This window comes from Onychostoma macrolepis, chromosome 04, assembly GCF_012432095.1.
Source record: "Onychostoma macrolepis isolate SWU-2019 chromosome 04, ASM1243209v1, whole genome shotgun sequence".
Lineage (NCBI taxonomy): Eukaryota > Metazoa > Chordata > Actinopteri > Cypriniformes > Cyprinidae > Onychostoma > Onychostoma macrolepis.
In genome coordinates, this window is record NC_081158.1 from 20,211,600 (window position 1) to 20,230,316 (window position 18,717).

Sequence of the window (18,717 nt, forward strand, 5' to 3'; positions counted from 1 at the left end):
AGCAACTTAAGCTTACTTGAATTTTCATCCTTTTTTCTAGAAAAATCATGAGACAATGTATGTATCAAATATGATACATCGGGCTTTTGATGAACGTTTATTGGAACATCTCTTCATCTTTTTATTGCATTACATTTCATTATACTTTTTGGCAATAAAAACACATTAATTGCTCAGTTTGGGCCTCTGTATAAATATGATTGGATTAATGAATGTCTATTTTTACTTCTTGAGTGTATGCTCCATATTCTCCTATATGGGCCATAAAAGTCTGATATATCAAACACGATACAAAACAAAACACTTTCAATAAACATATGCAAAGGTTCAATAAACTCTTCCATTTCAAAGTATTTGATCTTTCTGTCAGGGTTTACGGAGTTAAACTATTAACAACATCACATAAAAAAAACCCCCCAAAAAACTAAAATAACTTAAATCTACTACAATCAGGCCTCAAGACTTTATACGTGAAACACAACAAGGGTGACAGTAATCAAACTGACAAGGGTAATGTAAACTAAACATGGCAACTATATCAACAACAGTGTAAAAGCGGCAAGTGGTCAAACAATGCAGCCATATTAATTATTCATGCTCCAGTGCATGCTGGGAAGAAGGTAAATGGGACCAAATCACAAAGCCCTTTTTGTAGGCCTCTTTGAGCTAGAACATTAAAACTTATACCTGCTCGTCTTTAAAAATCATAGTGTATATAGAGTAGATTTGCTTGAAATATTAAAACTTGAATAGTAATTAAAATAAATAAATAAACTACAATAATAAAGCAAATATTTTTTTTTGTTGTTATTTTTTTATAATGTTATTTCTTTTCATTAGTATAAATAAGTAGTAACCATAAGTGAATAGATAATAAATAATCTAAAAATCATTTTCAAGGCAACTATTTTCTTTTCTTGGGTCGGTTTCTAATGTTGTGTTTTCTTAGAAAGCAGATATCTTGGATATGTCCTATTCAATATACCATTAGTCAATATACCATTCATTCATTCATTCGGTGGATATTAGCAGCTGTTGCTGTAAGCTGTTAAATATATATTAACAACTGACTTTGTACTTTTTAAACGAATAAATTAATTTGTGAATGTAGTTTTTATGCATGTTCTTGCATGCATGTTTATGCATGCTTATGTATTTGTTTACTGGATTTTCTATTCTATTCTATTCTATTCATCTCAGCGTCCCAGTTGTGTTTCCTCAGGTTCATTAGTTTGTCCTAGACCCATCACAGATGCCAGTGTCACAACGGACCATACGTTCCAAGGTCAAATGAACTGTGACCACACCTCACTGCAACATCAACACTGCTGACAATCCTGCGTAGCTTGCAGAAAGAGCCTCAAAAATCATTACACTATCACTCCTCGGTCGAGGATCAGCCTTTAAATATGCGAGCATGACTGTGAGGTTAAAGCAGATAAATTAGGCATTGACCTCAGACCTTACAGTTGCTTTGAGCTGCTGGGAAAACACATCTGCTTTGCATTGGATCTCCAAGGGTTACAACACTGTAACCACACATTTACATGTCACATGAGGCTATTACAACTTGTATGCAAAGTGACTGTCTGCGACAGTTCTACAGTTCAGTAAGGACATGAGCCAGGTGACAAAAATCAAAATAATGCGTTTGTCAAAATTATAATAATAATGTGTTATTTAGAGTCTTAAACTTTACATTTTTGGAAGCTTGTGTCAATTTAGTCAGCATATGCTTTAGAAAAATATGCCACATTTTCGAGTAAAATCCTGTGAACTTTTTTACAAATTTTGTCTATCAAAACTGTAATCGATGCTATATTTGGTAATGTTTTACAGAAATATAACACTTTACAACACTTTTCATTAGTTAACAACGAACAGTACTTCTACAGCATTTATTAATCTTAGGTAATGTAAATTTCAGCATTTACTAATACATTTTTTAAAAAAATAAAAAATTACGTCAATGCACTGTGAACTAACATAAACAAACAATATACAATTGTAGCCTATTTTTAACTAACATGATCAGATATTAATTGATAACATTAACAAACGAGATCTTGTTTTAAAGTGTCAGCATTTAAAAAAAATAGGCTATAATTTTTTATAAACGTATTCATAAATAATCTTTCATAAAAGGGTAAAATATAATAATGCACACCAAGCATATCTCAACAATGGTGACAGCCAACAAATGTAATTTTATCTAAAAAAATAAATAATTCATGCTTCTATACATGCTGGGAAGTTAAACTCTAGCAATAATAGTTATGTGGACACTAATGTAGTTATTCTATGAATATGTAAAATATTAGCTACTGTAATACAGACAGGTAGGTCATTGTGATTCTGAAAATTGCAATAATTCCTGCCCCTGTTTACTGTGAGGTCACGCTATAGACCTGCTGTTTTATGGCAACAGTAGCTAGGAAAATTCAAGCAAAATTTTGTACAATTTACGAACAACCACTAAGTTGACACCAATAGTTGAACACTGCCCTCTAGTGCCCTGTATACATAAACTTGCGTTGACTCTCCAATTAGCAGAGTTGCATGAACTCATATGAAATGGTTGGGAAAATACAAGTTCATCCAAATTTTTTTTGCACGATTTAAAAATAAAGAAGAGATGTATATTTGTTTATATTCATATTTAGATGTTTGTATTTTATTTTTCTCCAAAGCAGCTAAGTAAATTCAAGCTGTCCGTTTTTGTGTATTCCCTGAAAGAACCCCACATGTAACTACAATTACATTGTCTTAATTCACTCTGACAGCAGTGTCGAAAAACATCAACACACTGCAGTCTTGCATACAAATTGAAACCCATGAACACTAGAGGACAGCACAAGCTAAAACTTCACTCTGATAACATTACTCAGAGACAACATTGAAATACAACTCTCTTTACAACACACAGAGATTAAAAAAAAAAAAGAGAGATAGAGAGCAGGTATGTGAGAGGGGAGGTACAATTCGAGATATAAAATGTATTCTGCTAATGCAGCGCAGCAATAACTAATAAAAACAACCCTTGAACTTTTTTTATTGGTTTACTATTTGATATGTCCACTATCTAAGCTATACTTCCACAGCTGCTTGTAAATATAATATCATTTTAAATGTCAGGTAATGAACGTGTTTGTCATTTTTATTGCGCAGTATGAAGTGCTTGATTCTGATTGGTCATTTGGGGACATTCAGCGGTCTGATATTCTATTTTCTATTCTAAATTTTATGTACCCCCCCTCACATGGTTGTCTGGATTGCTTGATCCTGATTGGTCAGCTAAAGTATTCACTATATGCATACAAACTGTACAGTGTACAGTACATACATACATATGACTGCCTGAAATGCTTGATTCTGATTGGTTAATTGCAGCTTTAGTGATCTGATATTCTTTTCTATAAAATGTTGCTTCTATTTCTTTCCTATTTTGTGAGAAATTATGCTGTTAGATAGCTATTATAGAATGTTTAAAAGTAAATTAAAATCAACATTAAATAAAAATATATTAGAATCCATTACATTCACATGTATCATTGTTATTTTGAATCGAGAAATAACACTTTCTCCTTTTCTTTTCTTTGCTTTTCTTTTCTTTCTGAGGCTCTCAAGTCTTTTCGAAGTCGATTATGTATTTCAAAGTCACTCTTGAGTCTTAACCTGCGTTAAAGCTCAGCCCCCGTCTGATAGTGACATTGGCCTTGGCTTCTGAATGCCGTGCGTTACGCGCCCGCTCCCCGCCCAGCAGTGCGTTATCGAGCTCAGATAACTCCGTCTTAACGAGGGTCTCCGGGTGTGATGCGCAGCAATCCAGTCCTAAATCTCCTCCTCTGCAACCTTCGATCCCTGGAACTTACATAATAATTCCCAGGACGACCTCATGCTCGCACCTGACGCGCCGCCGGTCAGTGTTGGTCCAGGCTGCTGCTCGCCATCATGACCTGCTGTGATCTGAAATGCGGGCTCGCCACAGGGACCATGCTGGGCGCCCTGATCGCCTTGCTGGGCGTGATTCTCATCCCTGTGGGCAACATGTTCATTGAAAACACCGTGCACACGGTAAGTCGTCGTCTTTTTATATCAATATTCGGCGCACATGCATTTGCAGATTTTTCAGAAAGGCATATACAGTACATGATGAAGTTGCTGTGGAGAAATATTCTGAATAATTTAGGAACAGTCAATGAAGGGTACAACGTACTATCAAAGATGATATTTAATAAAATGGGGTCAAGGGCATTTTTATTTATTTTTAATAAATGTTGTCACTTGTATTTTATATGCAATTTATTGATTAGAATTTTACGTGTTTTGCTCTTTAATAAACTGTTTACATTTCGCTGAAAAGCCATTAAATAGCATCTAATACATTTCCCATAAAGATAAATTGTGTATGTTATATTTATTGTATTTAAACAGCAGGTTCTCCACTTACCTCATGGTGTCAAGGTCAATGGCAGTGTGTGTTAAATGAGCTCTATTTATATATTTAGGCAAAAAACATTTGAAATGTTCTGTAGCATTATTTTAGACTTAAAGGTGTGTGCCTGTACAGAAATTGACTGAAAATAACACCATACTGAGAAATATTCACTGGTTTGTGACAACTTGCCCCAGCCCTACCCCATTTTGAAAGTACACAATGTAGTATACAAGTGTATAGAGTATCTGACACCAAGTATGTTTTGTGTCTCTAAAGGAAACAGTGTTGGAAAACGGGACTTTAGCATTTGACACCTGGACATCTGTAGACACGCCGATATACAGGCAGTTTTGGCTGTTTGATGTGCAGAACCCTGATGAAGTTTTAAGTCAAGGGGCCAAACCTGTGCTGGTGCAGAAAGGACCGTATACATACAAGTAAGACTTGCTATATAAATACATTTTCAATCAATACTCATGTAAACAAACCATTTTTCTTTATCTCTTGAAGGTAGAGAAAGTAAAATCAAGCATATTCACTCTTTCATGATCTTTCAAATTTACTCAGAAACATCTCTATCTCTTGAACTACCTAAAATAAAGCAGAAAGAATCCCAAAGCATCAGCCGTTTGCCAAAGTATAGACCATTTTTACCTACTTCTGAGACTTGTGCTTAAAAATAGACAGTATCAACATAAGCGCTTCAAGCTTGTTCAAAAGTTTTATCGTGCTGTTGTCATTTAATTGTTGTATGTTGATAAGCCAAAATGTATCTGTTGGGATGATGCTTATCTAATTAAGGCAAATGTTACACTCCATACTTATGTCTGTCATGTTCTAAAGTAATATAATGAGCAGTTTACTGAAATGTGAGTACTTATCGACATTTTGTCATCTATCTGTTCTTGTTAATTACTGTATATATATATATATAAGTGCTGTAGAACGATTAATCGCGATTAATCGCATCCCAAATAAAAGTTTTTGTTTACATAATATATGTGTGTACTGTGTGTATTTATTATGTATATATAAATACACACACATGCACGTATATATTTAAGAAAAATGTTATATTTGTATATTAAATATACAAATATATATTATAAATTATATACATGTAAATGTAAATATTTTCAAAATATATGCTGTATGAGTGTGTATTTATATATACATAATACATATACACAGTACACACACATATATTATGTAAACAAAAACTTTTATTTGGGATGCGATTAATCGTGATTAATCGCTTGACAGCACTAATATATATATATATATATATATATATATATATATATATATACACACACACTTTTATATTTCATTAGAGCAATCAATTGACTTAATTACCAAGAATACAAATAATTAATAAAAACTATTTTTTAATTTATAATCTACTTGGCATGACATTTCTGTTTCATTCCAAAGTATAGCTTTTCTCTGCTATATAGTAATATGCCCAGTAAACACCACCTAACTTTTGTTTTTCTTGCAATTTCAAGCCACTAAATGCTCATAATGTATTTCTTTATGGTCTAATATGCTCTCATGCTCTCTGTTGTTCTCTAGGACGCGTTTTATCCCCAAAACAAATATCACCTTCAATGATAACTACACTGTGTCCTTTGTGCTGCCGGCGGGAGCCATCTTTGAGCCTAGCATGTCAGTAGGGACAGAGGAGGACATATTCACATCGCTCAATCTAGCCGTAGCAGTATGTATTTCGACAACCATCTTTCTCACCCTTCTGTCTTTCTCTTTGTCTGTTTTCCTCGCTTGTCCTCCATGGCGAGTTAATGTGATGCATATTTCTCAAGACTGGAGTAATGGCTGCTGAAAATTCAGCTCTGCCATCAGAGTTAAATACATGTTCAAATAAATTACATGTTAAAGTATAAAAATAGAAAACAGTTATTTTAAATTGTAATAATATTTCACAATATTACTTTTTTACTATATTTTCAAAAACAATAAAAAAAACACATACCGATCCCAGCATGTTAAACAATAGTGTAAGTGTATAAATAATAAAAGAAATACATGAAGTTCTAATCTTTCTTACAAACTCTTTTTGCTCACATGCCTAATGTTGCTGACCCCTGATATTGATAACATTGCTTCAGCATTTGTTGTCAGCTGTGAAGCAAGTCAGTTAAAGGTTGTCATATCATTAATAAAATGTTGATATCTGTGATTATCTGTCAAGAGTCAGCACAAGCACATATGTTAAAATTTAACCAGCAATGCTGCATAATCATCACCTCATCCATTTTCATAGATTATATTCATAATTGCAGGTGATGTTCAGTCAGATAAAAGTGCTGTAGAGATAAAAATGCAATACATTTTTCCAGTGTTGTTGATTCCAAGGTTTTTTGAATTTATGACAGGTTATGTTTCCCTGCGTGTGCTGTGATCAACTTGAACTTTATTTTCTTCTCTTCCAGGGTGTTTACAGTTTACTAGATCATAGTCTTGCAAACTTGCTCATCCAACGCTCCAATTCCACACTCTTCCAGAAAAGGACTGTTAAGGAATTGTTGTGGGGCTACAAAGACCCAATGCTGAGCAGCACGGTTGGAGTTTTTCATCCAGTAAGGCTTCATGGCATTCACTTGCGAATAAAAGATGTTTATAGCTTCATGATTGATGAACTATATCATATATACAAATGCAAGTGGACAATTTTTATTGTGAATGAGCAAAATCATTTGGAACATAAGCAAATATATGATTTAAGATGCATGTAAAAATACAAAATTTAAGAATGTAAAAATACCTAAAGGCATAGTTCACCCAAAAATGAAATTTGCTGAATATTTACTCACCCTTAGGCCTTCGAATATGTAGAGGAGATTGTTTCTTCATCTGAACAGATTTGGAGAAATGTAGCATCATTTGCTCACCGGATCCTCTGCAAGTGAATGGGTGCCGTCAGAATGAGAGTCCGAACAGCTGATAAAAGCATCAATTAAGTCTATCAATTAATGTCTCGTAAAGTGAAAAGCTGCATGTTTGTACTAAACAAATTCATCATTAAGGTGTTTTAACTTTAAACTGTTGCTTCTGGCCAAAATATGAGCCCATAATCCATAATAACACTTCCATCAGTAAATAAAATCCACCCTCTTTTGTCCTCTCACATTGAAATCCACTTACATACGTTTAAAACTTTTTTGGACTGTTTTCACATGTAAATAGTGGTTCATTTGAGCATATTTCTCTCCTCAATCAGACCAAATGGCTTTTTTTTACTGGAAGAAGCATCGTTATAGACAGAGGACTCAAATTTTAGCCAGAAATAACAGTTTGAAGTTAAAACATCTTAATTATGAATTAGTTTTTTTACAAACATGTATTTCTTGCATCACGCAACAATAATTGATGGACTGGAGTTGTGGATTTTTGTGATGGTTTTAATCAGGTTTGAACTCTCATTTTGACGGCACCCATTCACTGCAGATGATCCTTTGGTGAGCAAGTGATGCAATGCCACATTTCTCCAAATCTGTTCCGATGAAGAAACAAACTCATTAACATGTTGGATGGCCTGAGGGTAAGTACATTTTCAGCAAATATTCATTTTGAGTGTACTATTCCTTTAAAGACACCATGACTGATTTAATGAAAGCTGGTTATTAAAGATAAGCCTTGAAGCTAATCCACCAAATTTCTCTTTAATCTGAATGTCTTTAAATCATAATTTAAAAATGCTTATGTTTCTAGTTTTTACTGCCCCATTTGTTGTTATTTATACTCAAACTCAAAATCTTACCTCTGTGTTTTTTTTTTTTTTTTAGTACAATGACACCTTCGATGGACCATACACTGTATTCACGGGGAAGGATGACATCAAGAAGGTAGCCACGATTGAACGCTGGGCAGGTGAACCGTAAGTATAACAGAATGTTTACATGGTTCTTTGGGTTGTAAATGGGTTTGTTGTTCTCTAAAAATGACCCAGACCTTAAATGTAGATACTGTATATACAGAACCAACCGTCAGTCATTTTGTTTATGATTTAAGTAACACAATATTAGTAAAACTCAGACTAACAATCTCATCAAAAAACTTAAATGTTGTACAGATCACTGAGTTACTGGAATGACCCTTATTGCAACAAGATAAACGGAACAGGCAAGTTTACCTCTAACATATTACACTGACATGGAATTAATTGTGAAGTAATTACATTGTTGTTGACATATATGCAAATATGAAGTGTGACTTTTATCCCAAAGCTGTTTGCCTTAAACCGTGTTGAAATTGTGTGCAGGTCTCGTACTATAGTATTATTATTAATCATCAGCACTTCTACAAGGACACCATGTGTTCTAAGATACATGATATAAAGTTCAACAAATGTAATATTTCACACATTAATCACATTCAATTTTGTATTCATATGTCAACAGATGGTTCCTCCTTCCACCCTTTCCTGAGCAAGAAAGAACCCCTGTTCTTCTTTTCTTCCGATATCTGCAGGTATTTCCAGTTTGTTCCCTGATAATCAGTAGAAAAAGTAAATAAAATACACTTTAAAATGATAAAGATTACTTATCAGATTTAACCCAAAGCATCTGCAAACATCTGATATTAGACTTTTATTAAAACTAACTTCACTTCTATCTCAGAACTAACTTTTAACCAGGTGGTCTCAAGGTGATTATTAGTCAATTGCTTATGCTTATCTTTCTTTTCAATAAATGCCCTTTTTTACGGCATTTATACATTTTATGAGGACACTGTATATATTGAAATGCCACTTATCAGCAATGTTCTCATAATCTATTGATTAAAGTCTCATCTTGTTCATGAGGGGTTCATGAACTGAGATCTCTCCGCATCCGACTAGATTTGATCCGGAAGCCTGATATATACAGATGTAATGCATCTAAGTGGAGGTTTCATGCGTCCAGTTTTTGTTTGTCATTACCACCAGAGGTCAGGCCACTCCTTCTGAAGGGTCATAGATGTCAGAAAAAACTCTCAGCAGTTCCTCACTTTTATCATAATACATCATGTGTGACTAAAGCTATAATTGCAGGAGATCAAAGCTAGACAGTCTTTTTTTTTTTTTTTGTCACATGATCAAACGTGTTAAAAATGTATTACTAAGACTAATGTCTCTAGGCTTTTGAAATATTTTTTCCTCATGTTTTCACTCATGAATATATATAATGGCTAAAAAAGTATTCAGAAACTTAAAACATGCTTAAAAATGTATGCATGTTATTGCATTATATGCAAAATATCAAATCAAATGTATAATTTTAAAATCTAACGGATACTTTTTAAACGAAGGAAATATTTCACCAAAAATTTAAAAAAAAATTATAAACTTTTATTATATCATTTTAATACAATTAATATATATTACTGTTCAAAAGATTGAAGTAAAAAAAATTTGTTGAGCAATGACACATTAAATTGATCAAAAGTGGCAGTAAAGACTTTTTATAATGTTACATAAATAATCCATTTTAAATTGATGCTGTTATCCTCCTCTATTTATGTTTATTTTTTAATTCATCAAAGAACCCTGAAAAAATATATATCATAGTTTCCACAAAAATATAAGCCCTGTTTTCAACATTGATACTAATAATGGATCATGTGACAGTGAGGACTGGAGTAATGGCAGCTGAAAATTCAGTTTTACCATCACAGGAATCAAATGAGATTTCAACTATATTAAAATAGAAAACAGTTATTTTGAATTGGAATAATATTTCACAATATTCCTGTTTTTACTGTGCTTTTGATTAAATAAATGCAGCTTTTGTGAGCATAAGAATTTTTTTTTAACTATATATATATATATATATATATATATATATATATTAGTGCTGTCAAACAATTAATCACATAAAAAAAGCTTTTGTTTACTGTATGTAATGTATGTGTACTGTGTATATTTATGTATATATAAATACGCACACATGCATATATATATATATATATATATATATATATATATATATATATTTCAGAAAAAATATTTTTATAAATGAAATATTTATTTATAATATAAATTATATGAATATAAATATAGACATGTAAATACATGTAAATATTTTCAAAATATATATACTGTATGTGTGTGTATTTATATATACATAATAAATATACACTGAACACACACATATATTATATAAACAAAAACTTTTATTTTGGTTGCGATTAATCGCGATTAATTGTTTGACAGCACTAATATATATATATATATATATATATATATACATACACATACAGTGTGTGTGTGTGTGTGTGTGTGTGTGTGTATATATATATATATATATATATATACAGTATATATAGTGTATTATATCAATTATAAAATAATTAATAAACTGTTTAACACACTCCTTCCCCCTTTGCAACACATACATTTGTGATAAATAACTTACTTGTCCTCTAGGGCAATATCTGCTGTGTATGACAGAACTGTTGACCTGAAGGGAATCGACGTGTATCGGTACATGTTGCCTCCTGAAGCTCTGGCCTCTCCAGTGGAGAACCCAGATAACCAGTGCTACTGTACAGACCCTGTGATCACCAGAAACTGCACTACGGCAGGACTTCTTGACCTCACTGTCTGTAGAGGTCAGTGCTTTGGACCTCTTATTAAGTCAACTGAGACTAAAGTTGAAACTAAAATTTATTGTGTGCGTTATTCTTTCACATTTTAGTTTTTTATGTTCGATATTTTCAACAGGAACCCCAGTATTCCTCTCTCTACCCCACTTCCTCTATGGCAGCAATAATCTCCATCAAGGTGTGATCGGACTGAACCCAAACTCTGATGAGCACTCCATATTTCTTGATGTTGAACCGGTGAGTTTCAACTGAAACCCATTTCAGTTTGCACAAGTTTTCTTTTATTAAAAGGAAGAAGCTTCAAGATAAGAATAATGGTTATGCATCTTGTGTCATTTGTAGATTACAGGTTTCACTCTGAGATTTGCAAAAAGACTTCAGGTCAACATGTTGTACGGCCCATCGGATAGTATTGTGTATGTAAACAGACATCAAACATTGTCATTGATGCACTGCACTTTTTGCTAAATTCATAAACGCACAGCCTAACATGACATCCTGTGTCTTTCTTTCTCACAGAATTTTGAAAGAAATCAAGGACTACACAGTTTTCCCTATTTTATGGGTAAACGAGGTAAGCGTTAATGAAGCATCTATTTCATTAAAGCAGTTAGGTTCAGCTAAAGCATATAGGTCCAATAAAGCACCTATAATAACCTTAGTATTCCCATTTATAAAAGCGGAAATATGTCAGTTTGAGTCCTTTGGCCATTGGCCATTGATAAAATGTTTATTTTATTGTTATTATTAAATAGTATTTATATATGCATAATTACTATATATAACATAAATGTGTGTGTGTGTGTGTGTGTGTGTGTGTGTGTGTGTGTGTGTGCATATATCTATGTAGATCCGTTATCTCTACTTTAAATTGGTACTTTAGACCCATTGGGACCAACAAAGTAATTTCTGAAATCTTACATCTGATTTATCAGAAGAATTATTACGGTCCATAAACAGCTAATCTCACACATCTGACCCCTGGACCATCTGATAGTTTCATCAGAGCAGGACTAGGTGCCGCCAACTGCTGACTGTAAGATTTTGTCTCTTATTTGTGTTAGACGGCAGTTCTGGACGATGAGACGGCCGACATGTTCAAGAAAGAGCTGATTTCTCGGATGGAGCTGTTGGAGGGGTTTCAGATCGGACTCATAGTGGTTGGCTTAGTCTTATTTGCCAGCTGTTTGATTGGATTGATTGTGGAGTGCACGAAACCGAACCGTAAACCTTCTTTGATTGTTAAATAAAGGGAGGGATGCTTGGTGCTTTGCGTGTTTGATTTTTTGACAGCGCACTTTGTGGGAATTGTATATTGTAATTGCTAATTGCGCTCAGAGTACTGCAATTCTATTTATATAATTTATAAACTCTGCATTTTCGTGGAGCAAAATTATTTCTTTCTGTATTTCGCTTGATATTGTATCAAGTCATACTTTAAATAGTTATCAGGGCAATAATTCTGCCATTTTGCGGTCATACTGTGGTTCATTTAAATATGAAATCGTTTTATATGTCAGCACAATTTCAGTAAAACAAAGAACTGTGAAACTTGGCCTCATTGTGATTTGTGTTTTCTGGAATTGTTTCGTTTTTGTTTCTGTAGCCTACTCTTTGCATAGTTGTTGCCGTCTACACATCTCAAATCACATATCAAGTTTTGCCTTCTCATGCGTAAGACCCAGACTGATAAACAGACACAGAAGAAATTCTGGAACAGATTTCTCTGTTATACCCTGTAAATCCATATGATATACTTTCCATTCTCCAGTGGCTGCTAAATCAGAATGGGAGGTTTTGGGGTTGAGTGGGAAACAAGGGTTTGTTTAATATGAAAGTAGGCCTTGGAGCTACCTCCCTCCTTCCTGCTTTATGAATTATAAAACACAACTGGTCATCTCTGACTGCTGCTTTTCTGCTCTGGTTTGACCCATGGGTTTTAAACTACTAAAAGCCAGAGCAAACAGCATGTAGGTTTGTACTCTACTTTAGAATAAAGGCTTGACAAATGTCTATGCTACTAACATAAAAAATACGCATGATCGTTTGTTAATGACATTTCAACAGCAAGTACAAATACTGTATGATGCATTATAAAAAGGGTGCAGCCTTTTTCAGAACCAAATTGATAATTGGTTGATATTAGAGATTTTTATTTTATTTTTTGGAGTTGTGCTGTGTGTGTGTGTGTCTTCTCCAAGTCATGTATTCTGCCATTATCCCTGCTAAAAAAAACAATAGAAGCCTAATAGAAACCATCACGGAAATTCCAATGGTTTCCATTAAAATACCATTATAAACCATTAGCTTTTTCCAGTAAAACCATTACAAAATTCCTTTTTGTAGTGTGTTTTGGGAATTTTTCCAATAGGATTTAACATCCCACCAATAGAATCCATCACATACCAGTAGACACCATTATAGTTTCCATTAAAACCAATACAATTCCCATTATAACCATTAAAACCATTACATTTTCTATTGAGTTTTGGGCAGGGTTCTATTGTTTACTCTAGTAAATAACTGAGGAGTAAATAACTGACCTGTGAATGTAACTATTATGCATTCAAACACAAGACTGACGATCTTATTCTTCATGTGTAATGTTAATGTTGCTGTCTTCATAACTTGACTCTTTATGAGTTTAATCTGATTAATATTAAGGAGGCTACTACTGATATGAATCAATTCTCATATTCTTTTGTAAAGAGTCTGCAACACATGGGACAGATTAAAGTTGTTTAATGCAGTTGTTCAGGCTTATATCATTAATAAATAGGAATACACAAATCAAGACATTTAATAAAATAAAATTATCATTAACATTCACAAGGAATACAGCATGTTCGCTATAGTGGCCTATTATATTAAAACATATTGTTACTCCAAATGCCCTTTGAAGAGGGCACAAAATGCCATAGGAAATAAAAACCATGAAACGTCTGCAAAATGCAGATTCAGTCAAAAACATCTGAAATTTGGCATTAAACAAAATTCAAATCGGGCATTTCAGAGAGAGAGAGAGAGAAAAAACCCCACAAATGTGACAAATGTGAATGAAATTATTCTAATAGCCATAGAGAAATCTATTGCAAAATTGAAGTGTGACTGAATTTCTCATTTGTTTTTAGAGTTGAACTTTTCACTATTTACAAATACTCAAAATACAAAAAGAGATAAGTTACACAGACATCGAGTAATCCAAAATTGGAGGCTGTACAATGCTATACATCATCTAAAATGAGTGACAATCACATTACAGCTGTGCACACTGAGCAAACCACAAAACATTAACATGACATTCATTTCCAACATCAAACATGTGCCTGTATAATAATGATACCATATGCATGATCACATGCCTTTTTGGGCCTATCCTTGTGTGATTTAAACACTGGTATTTCTGGGGCTAAAGTAAATCTACTTTACAAAATACTTTAACTTTAAACTGATTTCATTCTGGTTCAGTATTCACCTTATTTTTAACGTAAGATCGGATGTAGCCATTTGTAACTTGAATGTGCATGGCTTCCATTGTCATATGCTTTCAGCTGTCCACTTTGCTGCTTCATATTAAAAACTGGCATTTATTATCATAATATTTTAATGTAATGTTGTAATTATAAACATGCTAGTTTGTAGCGCAAATAGTTTTACTGTTTACTGCATTTTTGTTGTTTTTATGGTTATTTTCCAATTAGGCTTATGAATCAGAAGTCTCACACATTCACAGAAAACAGCTAACTTCTGTGTTGAAAAATAATGTGGATACCATGTTAGGAAAAGGAGAAAACGTGCACATACATTCAACATTTTAATCTAAGAGTTCACCCGTGAAAATTTACCCTCATATCATTCTTTCTTTCTTTCAGGAATACAAAAGGAGATATTTTGCAGAATGATCATGCTGCTCTTTTCCATATACTGAAAACTGAAAACATGACCACTGACTGTCAAGCTTCTTAAAGGACAAAAACGTTTCATAAAAGTGGTCCATACGACATGTGCACTATATTCATATAGTATATATAAGTCCGACATGTTTGGAAGGTCATGAGGGTGAGTAAATGATGACGAACCAGTCATTTTTCTAAGGAAGAAATTATGTGTTTTGGATTAATGATGTTTCCCAAAGCACAACACTTGGCAAAAACACAACACTTTTTATAGTATTATGGGCTTAGAGAGCCACCTGTCTGGTACAGTTTGATATGTCTCCAAACCATCTTCTCTCCCTCTCACTTCCCATATGAACATCTGTGGTGCAGCTGGGAAGATGTACTTTGGTTTATGCGTCATGATTTTATCTCCAAGAAATATTCTCATGATCTGTTCAGTGACCATAAACAATTCATTTGCTAGAAAACAAGCTTTTACAAGCTGAAGATGAGCTCTAATCCAAAAATGATCATCTCAATGTAGGGAGGCCATTGATTGACTTTAAAAGACTACTATTAATATTTAATAGGGATGCACAATATTGGATTTTTGCCGATATCCGATATGCCGATATATAATTATTTTTAATTTTGGTTAGTTTTTGACAAGAACTTGTTTATTAGAATTAAATAAACTATAATAAAGTTATTTTATAATGACAGTACATTGAAGATTTGAAAATAACTCTAAATAAACTATATATTAATCACTGCATTTTTTTATCAGAAAGATGCAGTGGTAACCTTAACATTTTATTTTATGATTTAACATTTGTAAATGGTCTAAAGCAAAAGAGTTGTAAAAATTCTGAAAATCTTTTACACTGTAAAAAAAAAAAAAAAATTGAGCCAACTTAAAATTTTAAGGCAACCAGCTTCAGCAGATTTTTGAGTTTGCTCAACTTATTTTTGTGGGAGATTCTCAAATTTTTGTTGTATAAACTTAAAACGACAAGTTGAGAAAACTCAAAAATCTGCTGAAGCCGATTGACTTAAAATTTTAAGTTGGCTCAATTTTTTTTTTCTTACAGTGTAGAGCTCATAATTTGTTTAAAAAATATAACATATTACACATTAATGAATAAATCAGTATATATAAAATTATTTAATTTAAGTGTCATGTTTGAGATTTTTTTGTGGTTCATGTAAGCTACAGCTTCTGACCTTTAAATCAAAACATACTCATGATTTTTATGGCATCAATTACTGCTTTATTTAATCAGAAAAAAAGCAGTCTAAATATTATTTGTGTATTTTGCTTTCATTTTATTAAAAGTAGGCCAACAGCGCCCCCTACGGAATTAAAACTCCTTACTGAGCGGTCATTAGGACCGGGGGAGGCTGCCGCTGCACGTGCTATTACTGACTGTTTACTCTATCACACACAGAACACCTCATTCTTTATGTGCATTCTCAGTTTAAATGCGGAGATCCAAAACAGTGAATCCAATCATCATTCAGGCAAAACTTTGCTTCAAGAATGAGCCACAATGCTGACGTGATCTAATCGATAGCACACCCTGAACACATGTGAGTTAATATATTCGTCTTATCGGCAAGACATATCGGCACAATTTTTCATATCGGGCAGATGCCGATATTTACATTTAAAGCCATTATCGGCCGATTCCAAAATTGGTACAATAATATCGGGCATCCCTAATATTTAATGTAACCTTGTAGTTCAGTCAGGGGTAATGAAGAGTTGTAGATGGTAGAATGGACAAATTTGTTCCATTTTATAGAAATTTTCCTAAATTTCTTCCCCTAAACATGTCATGTATATCAAACTTGGATTGCTTGAATATACTTCTAATCACAATGTTCTGCAGGGACATTAAAGAAAACGTATAAGTAATCAATAGTTTAGAAGCTAATTAAACTTTACATCTATAAGTTAACAGAATACTCTCAAGATCCATATCTAATAAGAATTTATCCGATACGTACTAGAAAACAAAACAATTTCTGTGGGTTTTTCGTCCATGTCTGTTAGCTTTGAGGCTAAGGCTGATGCATATGTAGTCCTAAAATTTGACAGACCTTTAGCAGATATGTACATTTGCAATTTACAGCCTTTCTCTTTCAGTAAACAAACCAAAATATTGATGACTAAAATTTTTTGTCTGTTGAAGAATTATACTGTACCATTTAGTAATACTTCACTAGCATTAGCAAGCAGAAATAAATGTTCATGGCTGTAATGTAAACTAACGGCTGTTAAAAAGGGAAGAGTCCCTCCATATGTCCCGCCCCTGTTTCAATAGGAAATACATCAACACAGGAAAAAAAAAAACTGTCTTCATCAAGCCATTTCATTGGGTCTTAAAGGACTTCGTATTACTACATGGTTTGTTCTGAAATGCCACATTCACATAAAATGATAACAATACTATCGTATGACATATGGCATTTTGTATTATGCTGCTTGAAACACAAATTGGCTTGAGTGCCTGTGTGTGAGGATGTCTCAGAGTCCTCTGCTCTGGGCATTCATGTATATAAGACTGCTGTACAGGAAGCACCTGAGATGCTTTGAGCTTGAAGAAGAACCACAACTGAGGTTCATAACAGAGCAATCTTCTCCAGCGTTCTCCTCCTTTATTTTCCACTTTATTTTCCTCTCTCCTGATGCATGTCTTTATTCCTTTTCGCCATCTCTCCATCCATTTCCTTTGTTCATGTTTCGACTCTATTCGTCTTGTAAGTGGTTCCGGCGGTTCCTGCTCTTCCTGTGGTCCAGCAAGGGTTTGAGTTTGCCCAGATCACCTCTCATGGGGCTCTGTATGTTCTGCAGACTCTGCATCTGTTTGCGTTCCTTGCAGTATTGGTGCATGGCCAACATCTCAGCCGGGCTGAAGGCCGACACCAGAGCTTTAGGGTGCAATGAGGCTGCCCAGCCCCAGGGAGAATTTTTATTGCTCAGAGCGCTGACCAGAGCTTCGCTCAGAATCTGGAGACGGATTTTAGCAAGTGTGCGCTTGAAGCCATTCTCTGTGGCCAGGCAGTAATACACACCCTGATCTGAAGAATGCACTGAACGGATGAGCAAACCGTGATTGGTGGACACCACACGATCGCTCAGCTTCACCTGCACACAGAGAAAATAATGACCGGTGAATGTGTAATTTTTAAATGCTTATTAAATACAAAAATACATTTAAAAAAAAAGCTTTCAAGATGGGGTTGTGATCCTTTTTGGGTAGAGTTGTGTTTGTTTTGGTGATCAAAACACTATTTTTGCAATGTAATGAACTATAAAAGGGGTTTCTCCCAATTAGAACTTACAAACTGTAGATGTTTATGCTTCATTAAATTAGAATAATGTAGTCATATATACTACATATATACTACCTCAAGTTATGCAGAGGTCACACAGATTCACCCGCAATTTCAAAAAGAAGTGAATATGTCTGGTTTTGAAGCAATTGATAGCAAAATTTTGGAAGAAATAGTATAGCACCTAAATCGTCAACATGCTATCTTGACACACTTCCCACATCTTTTTTCAAAAGTGTGCTTAAATGTTTAGAAGCAGATATCTTAGAAGTGGTGAACGCCTCACTTCTTACTGGGACTTTTCCAATCTCCTTGAAAACTGCAGTTGTTAAGCCCTTTCTGAAAAAGCGCTATCTTGATAACACCATATTGAGCAACTATAGACCAATATCAAATCTTCCTTTCATAGGTAAGATTATTGAAAAGGTAGTTTTTAATCAGCTGAACAACTACTTA

General features: G+C 33.8%; 2 protein-coding genes across 2 annotated transcripts in view; one reads left to right on the forward strand and one right to left on the reverse strand.

The window, feature by feature from the left end:
- The first annotated feature begins 3,018 nt into the window (after window positions 1–3,018).
- On the forward strand, window positions 3,019–12,587 carry cd36 (CD36 molecule (thrombospondin receptor)). The gene is made up of 12 exons (XM_058773479.1): window positions 3,019–4,074; window positions 4,715–4,875; window positions 6,014–6,158; window positions 6,892–7,038; window positions 8,245–8,336; window positions 8,532–8,581; window positions 8,860–8,929; window positions 10,866–11,050; window positions 11,163–11,281; window positions 11,387–11,460; window positions 11,564–11,618; window positions 12,109–12,587. The coding sequence occupies exons 1-12, from the start codon at window positions 3,952–3,954 to the stop codon at window positions 12,292–12,294; spliced, it is 1,407 nt and encodes a 468-aa protein (XP_058629462.1). The 5' UTR covers window positions 3,019–3,951; the 3' UTR covers window positions 12,295–12,587.
- Window positions 12,588–13,770: 1,183 nt separating this feature from the next.
- The window catches only part of sema3c (sema domain, immunoglobulin domain (Ig), short basic domain, secreted, (semaphorin) 3C), a 62,928-nt gene continuing 57,981 nt past the window's right edge, over window positions 13,771–18,717 (reverse strand). Inside the window, 1 exon segment of the mRNA XM_058773766.1 lies at window positions 13,771–18,073. Within this exon segment, the coding sequence (XP_058629749.1) occupies window positions 17,675–18,073 (399 nt within the window). The 3' untranslated portion in view covers window positions 13,771–17,674.